General features: G+C 46.4%; 1 protein-coding gene across 1 annotated transcript; it reads right to left on the minus strand.

Moving 5' to 3' along the window:
- Positions 1-21,918: 21,918 nt before the first annotated feature.
- On the minus strand, positions 21,919-25,056 carry dand5 (DAN domain family, member 5). Its single transcript, XM_040187519.2, has 2 exons — positions 22,828-25,056; positions 21,919-22,527 (listed from the first exon to the last, which is right to left on the minus strand). The coding sequence occupies exons 1-2, from the start codon at positions 23,305-23,307 to the stop codon at positions 22,240-22,242; spliced, it is 768 nt and encodes a 255-aa protein (XP_040043453.1). The 5' UTR covers positions 23,308-25,056; the 3' UTR covers positions 21,919-22,239.
- Positions 25,057-25,916: the final 860 nt, after the last annotated feature.

Raw genomic sequence — 25,916 nt, forward strand, 5'->3', positions numbered from 1 at the left:
GTTAAATGACCAAAAATCTCATAACCATCATTTGTGAGACGACTTATAATTACAAATGATGACGGTGGTCAAAAGGCAAAGCAGTAAAACCGAGGACAAAACAACAAAAAAGAAATGTATGTCCTCAGAAGTGAAGATGAAACCAAACCACATTCGCATGGACTTTATACTTAAAATAAAGCAGAAAAAAGCCCTTTGTAAAAGCTTCAATAGGCGGTTTACAAAATTCCAATATATCATCTCCAAGTTTGCTCCTCGAGGTTGAACTGCTACGGTCGAACAAGACTAACTCAACTACAAACATGTAAGAAATAGAGAAAAGGGCTAATATAGTGTGACCGTTAGATTGATAACAGAGCCAACTGCACACAAAACACGCCTGCAAGGATACAAAGTGCACCACAATACAAATAAAAAGCAAAGGCCACATCTCTAACATCTCTCACTGCCCTCTAATAAATGCACTGCACTAGGACCTCGTGTCAAACTGGGGTGCAACTTCCCCCTTACCCACCAATCTCCATTCATCTCCCCGCAAAAACAAGGAATTGTGCGAGAGGAGCAAGAGGAATTGGAAAGGAGTGGAAAACACAGAGGTCTCTCTGTCCTCGCCGGCCGAGACATTTTATCCCCACGTTGTCGAGCATTAGAAATGTCAGCCGGGCCCTGGACGGACACAGGAGGGCCCCGCTGGCCCACGCTCACACTGGCTGCATCCTTTACGCTCTGCCATGCAAATAAACCCCGAATGAGAGAGCAGCTGAGGGGGGAGCAGGAAAGAAAAACACAGAAAAATAAAAATAAATTAAAGGAAGGAGGGAAGCAAGAGCGAAGGATGGGACGGCTGCAAAGAGGAATTGGAGAAACGTAGGTGGCGAGTGAGGAAGGAAGGAAACACTTGGTCTGAAGTAGCCCTGTATGGGGACATGAAAAAAGGAGTGTGTGTGGTGTGTGCGACAGAAAGAGAAAAGGAGTGGGTACCATCCGGCCTCTGGAGGGGCGAGGAATGCCCGGCGCTGGCACGGGAGAATGGGAGATGCAGGGTGGAGTATGTTCACTGTGCGGCTGCCAGCAGAGCACATTCCCGCTGCACAGTCATGGAGACTTTTTAACCTAAAGATGTGGAAGCAGCAGCACCAGCAGGAGAGCAAGACTCGTGCTCCGCTTTACGAAACCCAACAAACGCCTGGAAAATGATCCCGAAAGCAACAATGGGTTTTATTTTTCACTGGGAGACGGACAGCAAAGACGGACTTGAGTCCTCACACTTCCTGATGAGTGCACATTTCCATTAAAAAAATAAATGCTTTTCAAGAACACTTAAACGTGTTTGATGAAAGGGAATTAAAATGTCAAGATGAACTCAGGTTTTAATACACTGATATTTTATATGTTATTATGACATTTATTCATTCAATTTACTTGTAAATACTTTAACTCCACATGAGTTCATTCACTCGGACAAATAAAAAACATCCAAAAAGGCAAAATATGGCAGCGTTCCGTCTTTACTAATAGCTTCTGGAATAAAACCAGACTGCCTTCCAGTTGCTTTTAGAATACATCTATAATGCTTTCCTCATCATAAAGTATTAAGCAGTCAAAAAGCAAACGTGTGGAGTCATTTGTGATCATATGCACTCTCTGAAGGACTGACTATTATTCTTTTACAGTGTGAAAAAACAATATTTCAAATGTCAGGCCAGTTGAACAGAAAAATTATTAATTACTAATTATTAATAACTATTAATTCATGCACATCCCTCATGTGTGTATTTCACACATGAGGGATGTGAGTATTTTCTTTATCTGCTTTCTTAAACTTCTGCTAAGCAACTTACTCCACTTTGCATTCATATTTTCACACCAAACATAATCAGTAATGCTCTAAATAGGATTATATATGTATGTAGTGCTAAATGAGCTGTATGCCTGGATGTTTGAAGCACATTTGGCTAATAACACTTAGTAAGAGAAGTGATGCATCTGGCTGCTTTCACGTCAACGAACACCTCACTCTGAACCCTTCTGGGACGAGCGTGTCGTTGTGGCTCATAAATGACCGACTGGGCTCACGCACACGCACACTGAGGAAGCATGAGCTTGATTTTTGGATCTTCAAAAAAAAAAAACAGTGCCCAACAGATTATTGTTTGAAATAATACTCAACGTTTTTAGATGATCAGCAAAAATACCGTTGCGGCTATTTAAATATTAAAGGTATTTTAAACCTGGTTGATTTAAAATAACCTAAAACATAGTATTACATTATATGCAAAACTGTTTAACTGTATTTTTTTCTTCTGGATATGTTGCCACAAACGCCGTTATTGATACTGCAAATATTTAACTATAGCAATACTTTTTAATGAGAGGGGCCATAAATCTTAATCACCATAGTTACTCAGACAAATGCCTAAATGCTAAAATATATAAAAAAATGTCACCTATAATTGATTCACGTATAGGTCCAGAAACCATTTCTCCAATGTGATGATTTGCTGTTATTTAATTTTAATTTTGTATATTATTGGATTTTAAATCAATTTAAAAAATCTTTTAATGACGGGCAGTCATAAACTGAACTAATAATGAATTCATGTCATGAATACAATGGTCACATCTATTGTTTGTGAAGTTGTTTGCAGCAGTGTTCTGTAATTTTGTAATTTACCAACATATTCTCAGTAATATCATTAAATGCCGTTCAAATGGCAGAAGCTCAACCTGCTCTCAAGGACACACTGACACACTGCGGCCTGTATTTGTGAGACACTCCCTGACATCACTCTTCTTTGTTTCATAACCAGTGAGCAAACGTGACCTGATGTGAGGTCACCCTAAACTGCCGCACGCACACACACACACACACACACACACACACACACACACACACACACACACACACACACACACACACAAGTTGCCATTGTGTCCCCGTGTCTCCGCCCACTCTGCAAACGGGACATGTCTTCAGCGCAGAGTGGATTTGTTCTGGGCCGGGCAGGTCAGCGGAGGGCGCCGTGTAAAAAGTTAGTTAGTTCCATGTTTACGTGAAGAAGGAGAGCGGCTGAATGGAGGTTGCGTGTGTTTGCGTGTGTGTGTGTGTGTGTGTGTGCTCCCCCAGGAGAAAAGAGGACTCCTAATCTGTTTTCCTGGCTCTTCTTTAAAGGGAGAGCAAGACACACTAGAGGCTCCCTCTGATCTGCTGCCCCATCCATCCCTTCTCTCTCTCTCTCTCCTCCATCCCTCGCTTCCTCGCCTCCATCATCTGCCTCTCGCTCCCTCTGCTTTTAGCCCTCGTTTTCTCGGCCCCCCGTCCCTATGCTCTCTCATCTGTTGTGTTGGCCCGATCTGGTCTTTGTATAGTGACAGCCCCCCATCTCCAGATACTGCCTAAGAGCTCTGATTCCACTTAATCGCTCCGTTTTTTATTAGTTTTCCCTCGCAGGGTATTTTGTGTTCTGAGTTGCGTTTATCTATTATGCTGTTTCAGATTTATTGCTTTAGGAGGCAGACTGTGTGGCACGCTACCCACCAATACGGTACACGGCGTGGTGATCTCTCTACGTCTGCCCCTCTTTATGCTTGTCTGCTTTCATCCCCTCAAAATTAAACGAACAAACACACAGGCAGCGGGCCGCGCCACACGCGCACACAACTTTTCCCATTTACTTAAAAAAAACAAAAAACTTTTTTTGAATATTAGTTTTCTTTAATTGGGCGTCTCCGGTGCTCGGCTGCATCTATTTAACATGAAGCAAGGGACCACGGGTGGAGGGGGGTGTGTGTACGTGGCATCGGTTTCTCGGATAGTGCTCCACTCTTGGATCCATCTGTCCTGGCATCGCTTGCGCCTCGTTTGCTTTACTTTTCCAATTTCAGAATTAAAAAAAGAATAATCACAGGTATGGCGATCTCTGTGAGCGCAGATGTCAGCCTGCAACAGAATTTTGAGTAATTAGCAGAATGCTTAGAGAGGCTTAGTGGTGACTGTGACACCTTGAACAATCACATTGTTTTCTGAAAGTGCAAAAAAAAGATATATACTGTTAAATATTAATTTATTGTTTCGCCATTTGAGATTTCTTTCTTTTAGCAAACAAGCAAAGTTGCTCTGAAGTCCTTTTTCGTGCCCTGGCTTCCCCCTGAAGTCTACAACGGTTATTTCTGCGTGATTAGGACACATGGCACGCATACCCAAAATATTGTGCCTCAAAATGGCGGCGCATCGTCTCCCGGTCCTCCATTTTGTTCTGTCACTGAATCCAGTCTGGATCCTGCACCTGACTTGTTGGACCAGTGTTTGCATTTGAAAATACCCTCACATCTCTGCGCCCTGCTGTTACCATGCGTCCCTCTTCTGATCATTGGTCAACGCCCGTGCCGCTAACCTGCCGCACCAATGGGAGGGCGCCCCTCGGTCCGAAGACCCCTCCTTCTGCACTCTGCTTGCATGGGCTTCCTGTGATTCGGAGTGGGGGGGTTATAGTAGTAGGGTATTAGGGTGGGCGCTGGCCATCACATCGACCGAGTCCAGAACCAAATGAGAGAGACAGACGACTCAGAGAGACTGAGGGAGAAGAGGAAACACAAACACTGAGTCCACGCAATGAAACAAAATGAGACTACACAATGATGATCAAGACAAAGCATGACAACGGCTTCCTTTTTTCTTTTTTTTAGCATGAAAAAAGCTAAATTAATATTCATGACCCTGTCCCTCCCATCCAAATCCAGCACCCTCCCTCCCTCCTTACTTCCTCTCCCCTCCATTGGGTGGCAACACTTGGTAGGGCACATGGTGAGACAGCTGTTGCAGGGCAACATGGGCATCTGTGGTGCTACATAGGAGAGGGTATAGTACGGGGGGCTGTGTGCGTGTGGTGGGGGGGAGGTTGTTTGCAGGGGGCACAAACGGCTTCAAGAGAGGGAGATAGTACCCCGTCTCTGCCCTCTGTGCATATGTAGGTTTGTGTGTGTCCTAAAGTTTCGGGGATTATTATTGGACCTTTGTGGGCAGGTGGAGGGTTACTTTAGGGGCAGACGAGAGAGAGCGAGAGGGAAAGTAATGAGGAACAAGAAGGCATCTCTTCCTGTTCTTCTTCTTCTTCTTCTTCTTCTTCTTCTTCTTCTTTGTCGATGCCAAGCTGTGGATGAAAAGTAGCACCTGTCCTCCAAGCTACGACAGAAACAACATTAGCATAAGAACACTAGGATGGGTCGCTCCAAGACAGGTTGGTGCCTTCCACACACACACACACACACACACACACACACACACACACACACACACACACACACACACACACACACACACACACACACTATACCCACCCCACCACCCCCTCCCTATGCACCTTCCTCTTCAGATGCAATGGGCGTTTTCCCAGGGTTGTTATCGAATGCCAGGTGCCCCCCCTCCCGTCTACACACACACACACACACACACACCTAACCCCCACCCAGTCCTCTCTCCCACCAAACACACACACACATTTCTCGCTGTCCCCCAAAGCGCCAGTGCAGCCCCACCTCGTGGTGCCAAAGTGGGCAGCCTCTGCCTTGGCGGTGCCTGGGCCTTCTGGTGCCCTAGATAGCTGTGTGAATGTGTGCGTGCGTGTGTGTGTCTGTGTGTGTGTGTGTGTGAGCACTGGCCCGGCTCTGTGCGGACACAGCCAGCCCTTTAAACTGTGTCAAGGCTCCAGATGCTGGGAGGGACTGGGAGGGACTGGGATTAACGCCGGTGTTTGTATTCAGACCGGCACGCACGCGCAAACAGACGCACACGCAAACGCCATATATTCTCTCTGCAAACGCTCATCACAACTTCACATGCTGAGTGAACATTAGACAGGAGCAGAAAATGCAGACACGACAAAGCAAAGAGCCCGGAATGTGCTTCAGTGTAATGAAAGTGACCTGGTGGAAACGGCGGATCAAACGGCGGGAACGTATAAACTATCAGAGATGCGATGAGGAAGCGGTCGGCCCTGGCAGCGCTCTGACAGCAAGTCCTGCAGCCAACGAAAGTGCATTTGGATGAGACAGACAGAGAAGAGGACCTCAGAGACCTGACATACACACACAACCCAGCGTCCGCGCACTGGCCCTTCAGCAGGACGCCACTACCCCGAGGGCATGAATCCACACACACACACACAAAGAGACACACACACAAATACCAACCAAGCGTCCACCTACTGTTTCTTTAGTAGCGTGCCACTGCCCTGGGGGTGTGCAGATTTACACACACATACACACAGAAAAACTACATGCAGACACACACACTTTGTGCCCACTCCACTGGTGCTTCTGACATCACTGCAACCAAACTCAGTGAATAGGGCCGGAGCGATGTGAATGACAGCGAATTACCGAAGCAGTCTCCCTGCAAACCAGAAACGGTTCGCTAATTACAAGTAAGCAAGCAAGTGTGTGAAAAAGAGAGAGTGAGGGAATGTTTTCTGCAAGTCTTCAGCATCTCTCTCTCTCTGTGTGTGTCGTGCTGAGCAGTAGTCACGGTGCCAGTTATGGAGTGTTTGCCGGAGCAGGGAGCCGCCTTGGCACCGTGCCCTAATTTAGGGGAATTAAAAAGCACTAGACAGGCCCCTTTGTGGCACCGTGCGCCCGCTTTAATCTCCCCACGCCTCAGCGGGCACCCACAGCACCGGGAGTGGGCACGGTGCCCACATGACCCCAGGCAATATGGAAATCGCCACCAAAAAATCAAAACTAAGCGCAGAGGCCTGCCCCCCGGTGCACAGTGCAGGCGCACATGCGCACAGCGACGCCGTCACACACAGTGAACAGGGGACAACCAGCTCACACTGGTGCTTGCATACTGTACTTTCACACACACGATTAAACACATCAAGAAGTAATTGTTCACATGTCTGCATACAACACACACACACACACACACACACACACACACACACACACACACACACACACACACATACACACTTAGTAGTTTCAGGGCACCAGGGCATGAAATAAAATAGTCTTGCTGTTGTTCCCCTTGGCATAAGTACACAAGCGCACACATTCCCTTTTCCACTGGTCCAAAGTCGATGTGTGCTCTTTTTGAAGTGCAGGTGAGCGTAATGCTTGTCATGAGGTCATCCATCAGGACTAATGAAACTGGCAGAGCCCGACACCGTCTCTCTGGGCAGCACCGCTGGCGCCGCGAGCTAACTCAAGGAGAAATAGGCTGATTTAATTACACTGTAAAGGGCACGCGCACACCCCCACCTGCACAGAGAGATGCGCACGCACGCACTTTGCATGCAGCTTAATAATCATGAGTAGAAATGCGATTGCACACATAACTACGCATGTGTGTGCAGCACATGGCTCACAACTCAATCCACCATCGTGGCTTCATGAGTCTCTATTAATCTGATAGTTGTTTGGTATCAAATGTCAGAAGATGGTGCAAATGCCAATCAGCGGTCCCCAAAGCCCAAAGGTGACATCTCTGTTTAAAAAGTTGACTGTCAGAGAGAAGGACTAACAAAAATATTCCCTTTTTTGTATTGAAAAAAAAGATGTTAGTGAAAAAAAGAAAATAAAAAACAGTGATTCCTCAATTATCAAAAGGGTTGGTCAGTTCAATCATTAGTTTACAACCAAACAATTCATATTTGCAGCTTTAATCGTAGTAGAAAGAACTTTAAATTAACTAATCTGAAAACCCCTGAGTGAAAGCAGTGTAAGCGAGCTATCTGTGCCTCCTCACTGCAGGTTCACAATGCTCCCTTCCCTAAAACAAAGAGCCACTTTGGCCCTGGAACAGCACGCAATCCCATCTTTCTCTCTCCCTCCCCCCTCGCTCTCAGTCCATTTGTCTACTGGTTTCACTTAATAAGCTACAAAGGTTTCTGGGCAACGTGGATTAAAAAAAAAAAAAAGTTACCATGGCATTTTTTTGGCACAGTGCATCTTCCCTCTTGCTGAGTATATGGGGTTGCCATGACATTGGTGGCCACCTTATAAAGGATACGATTGCATACGTGAGTGTGTGTGCGCTCAATGGGCATCTTGTGCCAACCTCGGCTGAATGTTTAGGCGCTGGTAAGAAAGCCGGGACAGCCGCAAAGTTCAACTTTGCGCGCCAACTCGTGCTCACAGACCACAACCTATATCCAGCAACACACACACACACACACACACACACCTCAGGCTACTTTGTTCTTTGCATCTAATCTCACCAATGACTTTCAAATTGTATATGTGTGCAACATTAAATAGACAGAGTATAGCGTGTTTCTGGCGTCGGCACGTTACTGATTAATAAACCCAACAACAAAAGAGCCCAGAGTAAACAGCACACATGCTTTTTCTGCAAAGTACATTCTGTGTTTATTTTGGTTAAACTTACCCCGGAGAGTCTCAAAATCCAAGTGCTAACTTTAAAATTGGCTCCAGGTTCCCACTGATGGTTAATGTTTTCATACTGGCATCTTTCTTTGTCCCTGCTAGTGCTTGTGTGTATTGGACTTTGCGTGTGCGTGTGCTCATTTATTTTGCAACCCCCCCCGCACATCCAAAGTAGTTAGCTGTGAGTGCAGGAGTAACGCAAAATGTCCAATCGGCGCCATACACACTGCTGATGGTGAAAGATGTAAGAAGGTCAGGGCCGAAGCTGCTTGCTAATAATAATGGGAGCATGTGTTTTGTTTAACGGTGATAAATGACAACTATAAATCTCTCTCCGTGAGAGTTGTATTTGCCCAAAGGGAAAGTGAACGAAGCAAGTCTCTGATTTATTCTATTCGCACATTGAAGAAAGTTTGGATTTGATTTGATTTGATTAAAGACCCTTTAATGGTGTAATGTGTAACAGCTACCCCAAATATTTCTCTTTTTGTTCAGGTTGTAAAATGTAAGAATTGGTAAATTCTTTGCTCCTATTGGGGGAAACAGTACAGGTGAATAGGGTACAAAATATGTGAATAATATATTTCATCATAAAAACTTACAACTTAATTTCATGTTTTTTGGTCATGTATATTCAAATAAGGCATTTTCTTATGAAATATGTGCTAATTCTGTACATTTCCAGAAAAATAAATCTGAAAATACCAAAATGATTACCATTTTGAAGACATATTAGAGTCACATTTTTTTACAGAGGGAATTTTCTGTAAAAATAAATAAATCAGAAAAAACGGCCAACAGTCATTCTAAAACAAAATAGAGAAAACGCTCCGTAGATATTTATAGAAAGCAAATTGGGTAGCAACCGAAAAAGATAACTGCATATCTCTGTCTTACTATCTGAGGAGGAAAAATAAACAGATTGTAAAATGACAGTACAGGTGAATAAAGTAAATATGTCTCTAACTATCTAACTAATTCATTTCACCATTAAAACTCTCCATTAAGATAATACTATTTTGTGTTTCAACTCTCTTGAAATGTTTTGTTTAAATATGCAAATGCGATACATTTTAATGCAGTCATTTGGCAAATTTAGGAGAAATCTACAGAGCGAAAATATCCAAAAGCAGTAAACAGCTAAATATGTACTTTGGATGTTTTCTTTCCACCAGTCGGAAATATGTCATGTTTTGGAAGCAACCGCTGCATGGAAAAACATATATTTTTGCCCATAGCGTCTCATCTAAAGCCAGTGAAATCGGAAAAACAACCATCACATCATGAGATAAAAATAGGAATTATTATTGCAAACATTTTTGGACAACAAAAACAACAAAACACTTGATAACGTCAGTCTCAATCAGTGTGTGCCATTGCAACATGGTCGGGTGCTGCTCTGTGGACAGGGCCTCTAGTGGCCTCTGGTGGCCTCTAGAGGCTGGAATATGATGTTACAATGATGATACGCATCCCATTATTCATAGGACCCTGAACACAGCAGCTATGTCCCAAACCGCACTACATATATTAATACTAAACAGTATACAGTTCAGAAAACAAACATACTAATTTATACTTTTTTTATTTTTTTACACTGAAAGGAAGTTGTACAAGACAGTTTCTTGTTTTCAAAGACCTTTCCTGGGGCTGTTTCAACACTGTCATCACACAATTTATTCAGAGGGAATTTCTCTTTGTGCATTATATTATGGGAGAATAGCATTAGCAATCAGCAGAGCATGTTTGTAATGTATGTTTGTAAAAATGCCAACAAATTGAATCCTAAAGACAACATTTTGATTACAATTAAAACAATAAAATGTGGAACAAAAAGTATTTTGCGCATTAAAGAGCAACAATCAGATGCCCACTGGGCATTTGGAAAAACTGTTTTGGAAATATCATTGAGTTAAAACTGTAAATACATTTTCATCTTGTAATCCTATAAGATCATCTGCTTTTTACCAAAGTTGGTCTCAAAATGCTGCTTCAAATGAAAGAAATCGGGAAGAAAACCATCTCATTGATGTGAATGTTCTGAAAACCAAAATGCAGGTTTCAATTTCCAACAAGGAGACAGATCGCAGTCTGTGGGTGAGACGCAAAGCACAGATCAGGCCATGAAGAGGAGGCGACACAGAGAAATTGAATGGCTATGGGAAATAAGCCTCTGAAAATTGCAGCGGATATGTGCAATACTAATCTGTGTTCAGCTTTGGGCCCGGCAGCACAAAACACAGGACACAGTTCAGGTCATTTAACCTGCCTTCTCCCACCAGACAACCAAAGAAATAAAATGAAAACCCTTCCCTGGTTCCTAAAACATGAGTTTAATAGGTATTCTTTTGGGCCCCCATGCAAGGGCTGGGAGCCTGCAAAATAAAACGTTTTTTCTGTTGGTTTGTTTACGCTCGCCTGAGGAACTTTGTAATCGAAGGAGCCAGAAAAAGAAGAAAGAAGGAGAGAAAGAGAAACCTTTCTCTCTCTCACAGCCAAAGTGGACTTATTATGTTACCGATGGCAGAATTCCCAGTGTGGAATTAGGACTTTGAGCTCCGATAACGTTCCTGAATCCCATGCACGGTGCTGCTTTTACTGGTGCTGGTCACACACAGCTTTCTGCAGAGCCAAACTATAGGAATTAGTCATTAATAGGGGGTGTGGGGAGGTCGACTTCAGGCTGCTACTGTTTCCCTGTGCTGCTGAGAAAGAACAACGACCTTTCTGATGATCACAAAACGTTTCTATTTCTAGTGTTCATTCTGTGAGTTCTTAAGCCCGTCTCTGTTCACCTGTGTCTCCTCGGCCTCCCCAGCAGAGACGACCCCCCCCTCCTCCGGCTCAGTGCGCTCAGACTCCCCCGGTTGTTCCTGGCTGGGTCGCCGTGGTAAAACAATAGAGAGTAAACTCTTCCAATCTCCTTAATGTTCCCTAATCGAATGAGTGCGGCAGGGACATTAACAGCATGCTGAGCACTGCGTTTTACCAGTAGACACACAGACACCAGCTATTTCAGCACTTTTCTTTCTATACAAAAAGCCTCCACCCTCGAAAAAAAAAAAAAAAATGGATCAGATTTGAACATTTTTCGTCCACGCTGATCCTATCGGCCCGCTGCGTCTTGGGTATGATTTGGCGTGAGGGAGAGTGTGGTGACTGCTGAGTGTGGGTGGTAGTGAGTGGGGGTATGTGTGACCGTACATGTGTGTGTGTGTGTGTGTGTTTGATAATAACAAGCCAAGTTAATAAAAGGGAAACAATTAGGACATGAAAGATTGACGTGGCCTAACAATTTTAATGTCAAGTTGAAATCCTTTGGAACTGTGCTGGAAATGTGCTCCCCCCCCCCCCCACACACACGCATACACACGCACACACACACACACGCATATACATAGACATTTACACACTCATTATAGTGGTGTTGTTGCTTCCCTCAGGCTCTCCTGACAGGTGTGGCTCCCACACACAGAGATAAACATTCACACACAGACACACACACACACAGACACACACACACACACACACACACACACACACACACACACACACACACACACACACACACACACACACAATCACAAATCAGGCCCTACGGGGCATTTTCCCTATCCTGGGACTGCACAATGGGCACTTTGTACACCCCCCCACCCTCTCCAAACTACCCACCCGAGCCCTTCCCATCAACCCCCCACCCGGCTTCCAGCACATCCCTCTTTAAATGGGAGATTATGCAAATGAGCTGCCAGCTCCACGGCACCCCACATATAAGTGATGTGCATTCAGTCAGATCTATAGTCCGTCTATGGGAGCGCGCACGGGAGTCGGCGGCATGAATGTTCCTCCTCAGTGAGAGGCGGATGTGGCCTAAATACACACTGCACGTCCCAGGTGGGTGAAGCACTCCACAATATTTGCTCCATCAGACACCCGGCTGCAGCGTCTTATTGTTGCTTTTCAGAATCTGCCATTAAAAAAAATGAAAAGAAAAGACCACCAGAAAAAAATATTTGCTGAGCTTGCATGGCTAAGATAATGATAAGTTGTTCGTCTGATACGAAGCTCAAAACAAACTAATGGAGCGTAGCGGTGGGTGGAGAATGTGTGCCATGTTAACCAGAGGAGGAAGTGTTCAGGCTGTAAGTGGAAGTAGAAAAACCACACAGTGAAGACGTTATCGGATCACTGTTATTGATCTATTAATATGTACATATTATCAATTCATTCATATAACGGTTGAATCTACAACAATTGTTTTCTTGTTTTCTGAACTGATTTTGTGAGTGCAATTATAATCCTAAAATAATAAAAACTATTTAAAGTGGAAATACTGTATTCAAGGCAAACATCAAGTAATGTTAAACTAATTGCAGTTAAATTGATTGAAGTACTTCAGTGGCATATTATGCATTAGATTGAATTAATGCATTAGTCTCTACGGATTTACACATTATATTGTATGAACTCACACCAAAGGCAACTGCAGCCGTGGAATAAATGAAGGAAAAGAAGAAGTGGAGGCTGCTCTCACTCATGACAGTTAAACAGCTCGTTTCCATAGGGTGCCGATTAGAGATGAACCTGTGTGTGTGTGTGTGTGTGTGTGTGTGTGTGTGTGTGTGTGTGTGTGTGTGTGTGTGTGTGTACACACACACACACACGCACAGGGGCTTGTTACGTACAGCAGTGGGCTGCGGGGTCAGGCCGGGACACAGGTTACCGCAGGGTTAAAGCCTCTTGCACATGAGAAAAACAGCAGAAACAGATTTAAGAGAGAGGTGGATGCCAAGCGTACCATCTGCTTTAGCTGCCCCCTCCCAGCTTCCTCTCCTGTCTCTCCCGTTCTTTCCCAGCTTTCTCCATCTTTGTCTCTCTGCAAAGCCCCCCAACCCCCCGTTTCCAGTTTTCCCGCTACAGCCACATACATATTTTGTCAACAGCTAAATATTACCATTCGCCACACTGTTCAAGCTCCGACGGCAAAGATCCGGGGATGGGTGTTTGCATGTGGGGAGGGGGACGGGGGACAGAGTGGGGTGGTGGAGGAGAGATGGTTGGGCGGAGGGGGGGGTGGGGGAGGTGGATGCTAAGATAAGTCCAAATCTGGCAACCGTCTCAAGTGTAATGACACCTCCATCTCCATGGAAAACCATCCCCTTTTGTCTTCACTCGCATGGGAGCTCTTTCTCTTTACGGTTTTGTTCCCAGAAAGCTCACGGAACATTTGCCAACATTTTTAAGAGCTGCGAAAAAGCAGGATTTTTTTTTCTCTCTCTTCTTCTTCTTTTTTTCTGCTGTTTTTTTTTTTTAAAGTCTTCCACCTCGCAGGTGTTTCTTTTTAAGGCGTGCTCGACAATGCCAAGCTCGTCTTGGCTCGTCTTGAATGCCGCGGGCCTCGGGGGGTGTTTGGGGGGGGGCAGACTGACAGAGAAAACGAGGTTGGAGAAATCTTATTGATTAGCAGTTGTCGCTTCCCTTTTCTTCATCTCGATCTCCTTTGCTGTCTCACTCACTCGATCCTCGCACACTTTTTAAGTGCCGATAGAGGAGGGAGGGGGGGGGGTTGAGAAACCTTTTGTGGGAGAGGCCAAGAGGGAAAAAAAGGGGCGCAAAAGGAAATCTCAACTATAACTTGACGTCCTTTCACTTCCTGGCTTCGTATACGAAGCGTTTTGTGCGTCTGCAGTTCGACTGCCAGTATGTCCGACCTGCTGGAGGCCCGGATGCTTGGCTTTTATCAAGCAGCGTCTTATCGTTTCCCTCAGACCTCGAGGCCCAAGGAAGGCTGTGCTGGTTTATGGCGCACGTGAAAGAAGAGGAGAATAATCTTATCTCATTCTGATGTGCTCGTGTTTGTTCCATTAGCATTCTGTGGGGTAACTGACACCATTGCAGCCAAAGTAACGGTTCATTAATGTTGAGGCAGATTGCTGCTCGTCAGAGCCACCGTGTGGTGCAAACACAAACCGCAGCCGTCCTGCCGCAAATAGGAGGAAGCTGAGCCTCGTTTATAGTCTTAACTAAATGTCATGTAGGAAAAGGAGGGACTACAATAAGCTGTAATAAAAGCATGTTATTGCCTTGGAGAGAAGATAAATTGTGAGTTGTTTAAAAAAAATTGCAGACAGAATAGGCAGGTGGACTGCCAGTTAGGATCAGCCGGCTGGATGGTAAGAAACACAGGACGAGAGGAAAAGGGGTGAGGGGGAGGAGGGGGCTGGGGGAGACGGGAGGGGGGCTCAGAGAGAGGGATGAAAAGAGGGAGCAGGAAAGAAGTACCATCTGTTTTTTGGGAACAAGGAAGATAAAAAATGTGAGCAGCGCTTAGAGGCAGAATGTGAGCAGAGACTCAGGGCGTGAGAGGAGTCCGCGTGCAGAGAGGGGGGGCAACTACAAGGGGCACGGAGAGGTAGAGGAGAGAGGGCAGATAAGGCCGAGGCAGACAGATGGGAGACAGGAAGATGAGAGGGAAGATTGAGTGAGTGAGAAAGGGAGAGAGCGAGGGGAGGGGAAAGGACGGGAGAGGAGAGGATGGGAGGGAAAAGGAGGGAAGGGGAGAGGAGGGGAGAGGAGAGGAGAGGACGGGAGAGAAGGGGAGAGGATAGGAGGGGAGAGGAGAGGATGGGAGGGAGAGAGCGGACCAGAGATTGGGTCTGGCAGCGGTGCGAGCACACCGGGCACGCTCAAATCGGGAAGGGACATGACTCGACATGCCGGCTCAGCCCAGCTGGGTCAACGCTCTGCACTGCCATGTTGTTTTGGCTTGGCTCTCTACACCCTCCCCCCCCTCCCCACCCAGTCACCCCACACAGACATACACTCCCCGCAAACCAACCACACAAAATCCAGCTCGGCTCCTCCTCTCCTTCGCATCGAGGTACACGCTCAAACTCGCGAGGCGACCGACCCACGGCAAGCTCATCCCGCCCAAAATGCCACGGCTTTGGCGAGAGCGCGGGGGCCCGGGCGCAGGGCCCCGGACTAATGGAAACGCCAAACTCGTTACTCTAACGCAGGGTGACAAGGGCACCTTGGGCTGCAGATGTTCCTGGTGATGACAGATGGAGCCTGGCACTGCCAGGGGACAGTGGGGCAGCCCGCGCCAGCTCGGCGCCACCTGCACCCCCTCCTCTGCGCCCCTCCACGCGGAACCCAAAACATGCACACACACGCACACACTCGTGCTCGCTTTCTCACTTGGCCTATCTCTCTTCAACACTGGGCGAATCCCCCCCCACACACACACCCTGTGTGTCCGCTCGTCTCCCTCTCAATCACTCTTCCTCTTTCCCTCTAACACACACTCACTCACACACACACTGGCATGCTCCTCTTCCTCGGGTGCCCACTGTGAGGATGACTGTTTGTGGACAGATATCTATGACACTGGCAGAATGTGTTGTGTTAAAAACGTGCCTGTGTTAGTATTGATCCGATTAGCCGGCCTGAAGGACTCCACGACTATAATTCAAGTTGACGAACTATACATTATATTTTTGAGATGTGTTTCGTTGCTTAATTTTCCCTACAGTAACTAACCGCAGCCGTTCCCACTTGAGAGCAGAAAGCAGAGTCCAGATCAGCTAATGCATGATGGGAGACGGCGTAATGATACCATTTATCTTCATGGAAGTGGTGACAGGCTTCTGGAGGTGATTCTCCGGGCCTGGATGGAGGAGCCGGTCCACCAGGATAATTTGCTCCGATGCTGCTAGTCGTCAGATTACCAAAGTGGGCTCAGCTGGTATTTTGATGACGTTTGGTGTTTGATGATGTTGGCTTTTTCTCCAATGTCACCGGCAACGCTTTCTCGCTGCGTCACTGCGCAAGGGGGGAAGGGCGTGAAACGCAGAGTATTCAAAAAAGGTTCAGCAGTTATTTGAGGTTTTATGAAAAACAGACTGCAGTGGATGGCAATAACAGTGGGAGGTGAGCCCAGAGTTCACATCCAAATATTTCCTCTCCCTCCTCACAGAAATTGGGACGAGATGCTGGAAAAGTGTTTGCGCTGCCACGCCAACTACAAAATCCAAGCACGTCGACTGCCGGCTTGCAAAGTGTTGAAAGAACACCAAGACACCAGAGATTCATATGTTTTGCTGTTTCATACATTTTAATAAATCTGAGCGGCTCCGGTAGCCAAAGTTGTGTCTCCAGCTTGGCCCGCTGCGATCTTTCCCACTGGTGGAATTTGTTGGACCTCTGCGTGATGAATGCGTATTTTGACATTGAAATCTACTGGAGGTCCTGCGAGCAGGAGACAACAAAGTGCCAGATCATATCCAAGTTTAGTGGGAGCTCATGAATCCATCATCGCTAGAAAACAAAAACAGGAAACGAGTCCAGTCTGGCCCCTCCTCAACGCCACACTACCACCAAGCTGCACCCCCCCACCCCACACACACACTTCCTCTTTGCTCACTTCATCCAAAAAAACATGTGGAACGTGTCATTTCAAACTCCCTTCACGCAGGAGAACGGCCCCTAACAAAACAAAACAATTATCTCTCCCCTCGCTAGGACCTGGCTCGCATCCCCTCGTCCTCTCGAAGCCCCCCCCCGCCTCCGTTCTCTCCCTTCTGTAGCCGTCCCTGCGACAATAAGTTGAGTTGAGGGTCTCTTAAGTGCTTGTGGAGTGGAGCGCTTAGCCGATTTTAGGCTTCATGTTTCTTTTAGAAGGCCTCGGCGGGAGCAGAGGTGTGCAAGACAGCAGGAATGAGAGGGTGGCCAGGAGAGCAACGTTAAGGGGAGGCGGGGGGTGGGGGAAGGCAAGGGGGGGGGGGTTTAAGGACAGCGGCATGTAGCAGTACGAGACGGGCGGGCGCTGCTGGTGGAGGGAAATGGATGGGGTTGGCAGCGGGTGGGTGAGCAGATTTCACCATGCCAGCTCTTAATTACTTTAATTGGATTCATTAGCTAAGTGAACATGAGAGACATCACCTGCACGGCACGCAGGACCGCACCTGCCACGCCGCCACCATCAACGCACTCCAGCAGAGCGCTGATGGACAGCTCGACGGTCGCCACTGCCACACCAAGGAAAACGCAGTCCGACTATACCTGGTTCTGGGTCTCCTCTTGATTAAATGCACTTACTTTGGATAAAAGCGTCAGCCAAATGAAAAATGTAACTGTATATTGTACCAGATGAAGCTAAATGTTCATTTTCATCGTTACTTTGTAATCGGAGGCCACAAGTGTTTTCCCAATTACCAGGTTGGGGCGATGGTGGCGCGTGGAGTAGAGAGGCTGCGCTGAGAACCCCGAGGTTGGCAGTTCGGAACCATGGTTGCTCAGTGTCCCATGTCAAAGTGTCCCTGAGCAAGACACCCAACCCCTGGGTGCCCTTATGGCTGCGCACTACTCCCACAGTGTGGGTTGAAAATGCAATGTATGAAAACGTCAGCTAAACGACATGTAATGTAAAATGATCAGCGGTTTCTCAACCTTTATCTTTGGGAAAATCTCTAATTATAACACTCAAATGTCCCCCCAGAAAATTTACAATGACCAATCAACAGAAGAAGAAAGCCAGATTCACACTGGGGAACACCTTTAACAGTTTGCCAACACAAGAATCTCTAAAAGACTACAGACGGGATTATCCTTCGTCCAAGTTTTCAGACAAGAAAAAGAGCCGAGCTTTGTCTGACAGACTGAGCTGAAGCCTCTATTTGCACCAAAAGAGGACTGTGGATTTCGGATCACATTGAGCGAGGTGTTCCTCGGTCATTGCACATGGACCTGACTTCCGACAGCAGACACTGAAACCAATTCTGGATTTCATCCAATGACAAACTCAGGGCAGGCCACACCTTTCCCCGTCCTCCCCTGCCCCCTGCAGACGGCCTAGCAGGCGGGCCGCCGGCCAAGGCAGAAGGGCAATATAGGCTGGCAGGCTTAGCCCGGGGCCACCGCCTCCTGCGGCGCCAACTCTGACCAGCTGGTCCACACTGACACCACAGAGCGAGCGCGTACCGGCGCGTGGGCGGGGAGGTGGACGCCCTCACACCTCAGGCCCAACACCTGCAGCACTAAAACCCGCGCCGCTGGGATTTAGACCCCGTGCAGACGGACTCTAGTTTGCCTGAACCCGGGTTCATTTTTCACACCTACTAGGGGTGTAACGATTCATTCACTGAATCGATTAATCGATTTATATTCCTGCGATCCAACTGAATCGATCTGTGCTCCGCAAATCGGCATTCCGGACGACATATATCGATTACAAATCGATTGAAATGGTACATATCGATTGTATCGATACTTGGAAACTGCACATTGGATTTAAGTACAAAAACGGTATAGATGTGTGTTTGTTTGTTTGTTTTATAGCACTTTAGACGTTAAACGTTACTCGATTCAGTCTGCCTGTCTGTGATGTCATCAATACGCAGCGGCAGCCGCGCGAAACTCGGAACAACAAAAAACAGCATGGAGGAGACGACTGCGAGAGAGACATTTACAAACCAACTTATTGATCCAGCGTGTGGAAACATTTTGGCTTTTGCAAACACGGAGGTATTCTAAATAAGTCGGTCGCTGTTTGTAGAATATGTAGAAGACAAATAAAAAATCACGGAAACACGACGAATCTCTCCGGCCATCTACTAAGGCGCCGTGGGATTAAACAACGCCGACAGTCAGGCACCTCTAGCAGCGTTACCGCTGCAGCAGCAGCAGAAGGTAACTCCAGCTCTGCAGACACCTCAGGCCTCGCCAGCACAAAACTCAACATCACAGTAACAATTGCCAAGTTTATCTGTAAAGACATGCGACCCTACAATGTGGTTGAAAATCCGGGGTTCTGTAAATTGATCCAAACATTGTGTAATTATTGTGTAATGTTTACATTGAAAATGGCACTTGATTCAAATAAAAGGTTAATACATTTGCCATTAATTGTTGTTTGCTTGTTTATAATATCCATAATTAATTTAAACCTGATTTCCTTACAAGAAACAACAGGGATCTCAGAAACTTTGCATGCACTGTCCAGTAAAGTTACTAAATCGATTTCAAGTCACTGAATCAAATCGAATCGAATCGTTCTAAATTAACCCAGATCGTCCATGAATCGAATCGGTAACCTTGAATCGCGATTCGAATCGAATCGTTGTTAAAATGAATCGTTACACCCCTAACAGCTACCCACTTTTTAAATCGCGTGCACATGAACCCAGTGAATCCGATTGACTCCGCTGTAGTACATCCTCCACGCCTGTTGGTGGCGCTTTAAGGTGCTACAGACAACTGAAGAAGAAGACAGGAGCACGGTATAAGACATGCGCGCCGTATACAAACGAAAACTCCACAGAAGAAGAAGAAGAAGACGACGACTGGGTTGGATTGCATGCAATCACGTGGGGCAATCCGATTAGGTATGCGGATAGTGTGCAGACGAACAGCAATCGGATTTCGAGTTTACTCACTTTGGACCCCCGATTCGAGGGAGTGCGGATACAGTGTGCGGTTACAGTGCGTTCGTCTGCACTATAGGGCTATCCGGAAACGGGGTTCACCGGGTTCAGACAAACTAGAGTCCGTCTGCACAGGGTCTAAGGTGACAGGGATATGTCCGGGTAGGGGCTTAACAGGTCCTCACATCTCTCCTGGCCTGCCAATTTTGCCAGATCCAAGAAGCTGATTCCCACAGTTCAGACCCAGTCCCAATCCACCGATGCGGTGGCAGAATCTGGTGGCTGGTTGCTTTTTCCAGCACTGATTAGCACCGTACGGTGTACGCAGCAAAAGTAAGCAAGAGGTGCACAGCATCAAAACGGATGAACCTCGGAATGTTCGAGACAGTCTTGTTTCTCGTTCTTTTGAGTTTGTATCCTTATGGTTTAAATGTATTTAATGTCGCTTTGGATAAAAGCTTCAGCTAAATGATGTGTAATGTAATGTAGTGGGCACAAAACCCCACCTCGCGTATCTACCATCCTAGAAAAACACGGTTTTCAAACTTCTAAAAAGAAAAGAAAAGGTGCAACGCTCCCATGTATAATTCAGTCCCCCCCTTGGTACACCTTGATTGAGCTGATGCGGTCCGAGCCCGCTCTCCCCTCCATCGCGCACACCTCCCCACCACTTCCATGTCCGACAGTTAAAAGGCCTGCACGCGGAGAGAAAGAGCAGGCAGCTCATTGTGCGTTTTAAAGCGCTAACTAGGCCACTTAGTACCCTGTGACGCCGAACTGATCCCCGAGGCGCTGAACTTGGCACCGGGCCCTCCTTCTTTCGTTCCTTCCTTTCCCCCCTCGCCATGGGAACCAGGCCATCCTTAATGACGCAGGAGTGCTCCGCCGGATCCCACAATGCAAAGGGGGCCGACATCTGTCTCGCTAAGTGGTGCGCTCTCTTGTTTGTGCACCTTGTTTGTTCAATCAACAACCCCCCCTACCACCAGTATGCCCTTTATTCACATTTTTAAAGACAAAAGATTGAAAGAAGAGTGTGCAAAGTTTGTAAAGAACAGATAGTGAGATCATGACTCTCTGTAGCAGCATCATCATCATCTCTCTCTCACACACACACACACACAAACACACCCACACAGAACTATAGAAAATGGACCACTTTAAAACGACAAAGATGGATGATTATAAATTACTCTGGCATCATACAAACAAGCAACGGGAGTTGGAAAAGCAGAATTTGCAAGAGCAGAATTTAAGCACCGTCAACACAGCTACAGCTTCCCAATTACTCCACCCTTTGCACGTTTTGAATTAGATAAATAAACAGATTGATTAAAAGTGGCCCCTGATTCCTCATAGTTAAGACCTGGGCAAATATTTGTCCCATCAATCTTGAAAAATATAGCCATCAACCAGAGATGTTAATCACATGCTAATGGTATCCAAGGGACTCAATGCACCCCCCGTTGTGAAATGAATGCTTTCACTTTTTCAGAAAGCCCACGTGAATGCAAATGGCCATCTAAACAGTCGATTTGACAGCATGCCAAGACGTCGTAAAGAGCCCCCTTCTTTATGCTCCTCTGGGAATGTATGTAGGGACGTGTGGGATGAGTTCACTTTACCAGGCCCAGGTGCCAGGGTATAAATGAATAATAGGTTTTATGGGCCCTAACTAGAGAAAAAAAGCACATGCGCACATAATCACACATACCCACTCGCTCAAGTGCATCTGTTGTGAATGATGTTTGAATTCCCACAACTACGCTGAAAAGAGATTGGGCATGAGAATAGGTGGTTCCTATACATAATTCAGGGGTCCATGCTAAAACAATTATGTTTGCTTACCGCTAAGTACCCGCGCTCAATAGCTCATTTGCGCTCCAGTTTGATGCTTTCAGATGTAAGTGCTACGTGCTAAAAGTCGGTGGAACGCGTCTTTTTAATAAAATATAGGAGGCGACACTCGAGCGCTTGAATGCGAGAGTGGGTGGGAAAAAAACAACAAACGCTCTTCATGTTCTTACTTGAGTTTTGCATGCAGACTTCCACTTGTAAAATCAGACCAGTGTTGTTGTGAAGCTAATTGGAGATGCAGAGGCAAAGGGAGTGTGGATAAATAGCACGTTTTAATTACAACATTACAGATCACAATATTTCAGTTTAGATCCATCTCAACACATATTTGAACAGCAGCACAGATCCAGTGTGGACAGCTGTTAGTCGGTTAGTAAGGAAAAGCACATGACCAAAATACAGGTCATCTTGTCAGCGATGGAATACAAACAATATTTTACTCTGAACAAAAGATTTAGACTCAAACAAATACAGGTATAAATACCATAATTATAGTATATAATAAATAACAATAATCAGTAATTATCTCGTAAACTCTGAAAAAGTCCACATCTTGGTCTGAGATTTGACACGGCTACAGGCGACCCTCCGCGCTCTTTTCCTCACGACCCGTCTCGCACTTGCACTCCTCCACCACCATCACCCGCTTCTCCTGGACCGTGGCCCCGCAGCGCAGGGGAACGGTCATGGTCTGAGCTTTTGACGGGGCGCAGCGGGAGCAGGGGGCCCGGTGACGGAGGGCCCCCGTCCCCGCACCCGGCCTGGCTAACTCCCCCTCGGGTGGGACGAACATGGAGCTGCACTGGCCGAAACACAGCTTGTTGTGCACCGTCACTGCGTCGCATCCGTCCGCCGTCACGCGCTGAGGGAGGTGGGAGGTGGGGGGGGGGGGGGGGGGAATGCAGAGGGCTCGACGTTAGAGTTAATTTACTCAACAACAAAAAATCAACACAGTGTGTTTATGTAACTCAGCACACTGCCGGCTAATCCTCCGCCAGCGCCATAATCAGCTTTATGAGTGAGCAGACAGATTATTGCCCCTGAAGGATAAACATGCATCGCTTCCTTCTATTTGACTTTAAAGAGCCGCTCATTTGAATGCTGTTGGCAATGAGCTGCACAGACATCCGTTCAACAGAGAAGGGAAATGAAACCCTCTTACCTGAGTGAAAGGCACGGCGGTGCACGCCTGTTTGGTGTCCCTCAGGTCTATTGGGAGGGACACGCTCATCTTGTCTCCTTTACCCACGGCCCTCTGCCACATCTGCAGGCCTTGCCTCTTCTTCAGCTCCATCTCAGCGGTGCTCTTAGGGTGCAGGAGGTGGAGAGGGCTCACCGGGGCCTTGGGGGCCGGGGCCGGACCCAGACGCCCGTGAGACAAGAAAGCGGGGAAGGAAAATCTGGAGCTGTGGGAGGGCGCTCTCCTGGGGGAGAGTCCTCTGAAGAAGCCTGACTGGGCCGCGGCACGAGGGTCCAGCCGCATGACCTTCACTATTCCTCGGACGGGTTCATCCGGTCCGCTGCCCGATGATTCCAACTCCACTCTTGACCCTTTGATGACGTTGTCGAAAGAATTGCGAGGCAGCGGGAAAGCTACGGCTGTCCAACTCGCCAGAAAGACAAAGCTGATAGGGCGAGCCATTCTTTGAACCAAAAAAGGGACGATTCTCAAGACAGAGTCGAAACAAATAAAAAGTTTCAGCAAAAATGTCACTAGAATAAACTAAATCTTTGTCTATTGGTACGGTCCAAGGTTCCAAACGGTAACCTTGCTGTCAGTGCTTTGGTCAGTGTGGTGCAGGGGTCTTTTATATAAGTCGCTGCCAGTTTCCACCTGTGCTTTAATGCAAAGAAGGTGTCGCAATTCCCACACCAGACCAGACATCACACCGAGCTTAAAACTTCAGGTCGTGGATGGTCGCCAGACTGAGAGGATTTCTTTTTCAAGGTGAGTGTGGTCATAAAAAAAAAACACATCTGAAAAGGGCGTTTGATCCTCGGGGTTGAAACTAAGCTGATTCCATGGATGTTGTTGAGTTTTCCGTCTGCTTTTATTAATTTCCAGCAGTTCTTCTAGAAGATATTAACACTTTTGATGTTTGATTGATGATTGTGGTGGAGAAAGCTGCCACATCACTCAAAAATGAGCCACATTCTCGATGGTTGAGATCATGCAACTGTAACAGCAACTATATGCCATGTTGTTCCTTTAGAGCCACAATCAACGGGCAGATTTACACTTTTCCTTGCAACAGGAGTTTTGAAATGATTATTAAAGTAGAATAGGCTCAAAACATCAGCACTGAGGGGACGTTAGAAATACCTAACTTGCAGACAAGTGGCTCGTTTTCAACCACTGACGGTTAAACAGCTGACTGGCTGTAGTGGAAAAACCTTTACTGATCTCAGACAGCTTCAGGAAGACTGCTGAGTCAACAAAGGTGTCCCTGATACCTGTGGCAGTAAAGCAATAATGACTTTATGTTCTCTGTGTCAACAAGCCGTCTCCTGTCCATTCATTCCCACAAGCCGTCATGACACCATTAGACTTCAGTGTGCTTCATCACCCGCGACCTGATCACAGACACAGACACACACACAGACACACACACACACACACACACACACCGGCTGCTCAGGGCCCACAGCGTTACACAAGAAAGGGTGTTTGACTTCCTCATAGAGACCTTGGTGTTAACAGGAACTTTTCCACGTCTGTTTCCCATCATCCACCACTTGACATTGTGGATCATATAGACACAAGAATGGGAAATGTAAAGGACTTTATTCTAAATATTCCTTTATTCCTCCTTCCCTTCATATAGCTGCAGAATAGACCGCAAGAGGGCAGAGTTTACCAAGGATTCTAAACACGATTACAGACAATACAATGCTGACTCACTTTTTTAAGGGATAAAGCTGCAGAACTAACTGCTGCTTCTCAACACAAGTCCAAAGTTGCTGGGGACATGAGGATGAATCCTACTTTCACAAAGGGTCAGTCTGAGTAAAACACACCTCTTCCTCTCAGAATTATTGACTTTATTATACTGCCGCTTATACAGCCGGGAAAAACGAAGTCAATAAAACCAGACCTAAAACACACACGGTGTAAAGGTTTGAGTGGAAAACTGCAGAGAAAACTTTTGACCTTGAACTCTTTTAATTGAATGCTATCAAGGTTGTTTTTTTTAGCAAAGACTTCCTTCTAATTGTTTTTTTAATTTGTACAAAGATCGCTTTGCTGCCCAGGTGTATGTGCACATAAACAAAGTTACAAGTTTAAGACACATGCAATAACTGTGGTGTTAAAAACAATCACACAATCGACCCCACAAAACCTCCCAAAACTCTGAGGCATGGTAGTTGTGGGTTATGCAGCACCACATCAGCCCCGAAGGGTGGGAGGACGTAAGAAGATCAATCATCTAATCGACTCTCTGGGTCTTTTCATGCTGATTAACTTCACATCTCTGGTACCCACACAACTTTAAATTCTGCTTTTATTAGATTCCTAGATGCTTTTATTTAGGAGAAATTCCCTTTACACACCTGTTTGATAAAATCAACTTCAATCAACCAAATCAACTATTCGGTCAAGGAATGCCGTGATTCTTGGTAGAACCCTCAGGCCAGGTTCTGGGGCTAGGTTCTCGTTAGCAGAAACATACTTTATTTCTTGAACTCTCTCTAAAAGGTGACAGGTTAGAAGGGACGGGGGTTCTGGATGGAACCATACACTATGGCAGGGTTCTCATGGCCCTCTAGAGGTCCTGGCTTGAACCTTTCACATATGTCCTGGGTAGAACCGTTTACAGTGGGATCTGAAGGGTTTTAGGTGGAACCTTCATAAAAGGCTCTACCAGGAATCAAACTGTATTTCCCAGGGAGAAAGAAAAACCTGGATGAGATGAGCGTATTTCTGTATAGTAATAAATCATGGAGAATGTCCTTTTAGGTAGCACAGGTGAGAGTCACAGCTTATCTCGACTTCATTTAAAGCTCAACTTCACCTTTAAAAGAGGGCCAGCAGATGGACATTAAAACTGCCTAACCGAGAGACATGGAGCCTGGTCACATGTTGCATTTAACTGCGGTTCGTAGCGTTTTACGATGACAGTAAGAGGGACAACTCCTCCAGATTATGACGCCACTGGGGAGGGTCATCCGGTGGCTATATCACAGCATGTGAGCACACATTAAACTGCACTAACTGCCCCACTAAGCACACACACAACGTGTATTGACCGT

This window comes from Gasterosteus aculeatus, chromosome 9, assembly GCF_964276395.1.
Source record: "Gasterosteus aculeatus chromosome 9, fGasAcu3.hap1.1, whole genome shotgun sequence".
NCBI lineage: Eukaryota > Metazoa > Chordata > Actinopteri > Perciformes > Gasterosteidae > Gasterosteus > Gasterosteus aculeatus.

What these genes read in the sequence shown, in the direction of transcription:
- dand5 (XM_040187519.2), bottom strand. Translation starts at nt 23,307, where the DNA reads ATGGCTCGCCCTATCAGCTTTGTCTTTCTGGCGAGTTGGACAGCCGTA. An exon ending in CCGCCGTGCCTTTCACTCAG is followed by an intron (nt 22,528 to 22,827) that starts GTAAGAGGGTTT and finishes CACCTCCCTCAG; the next exon opens with CGCGTGACGGCGGACGGATG.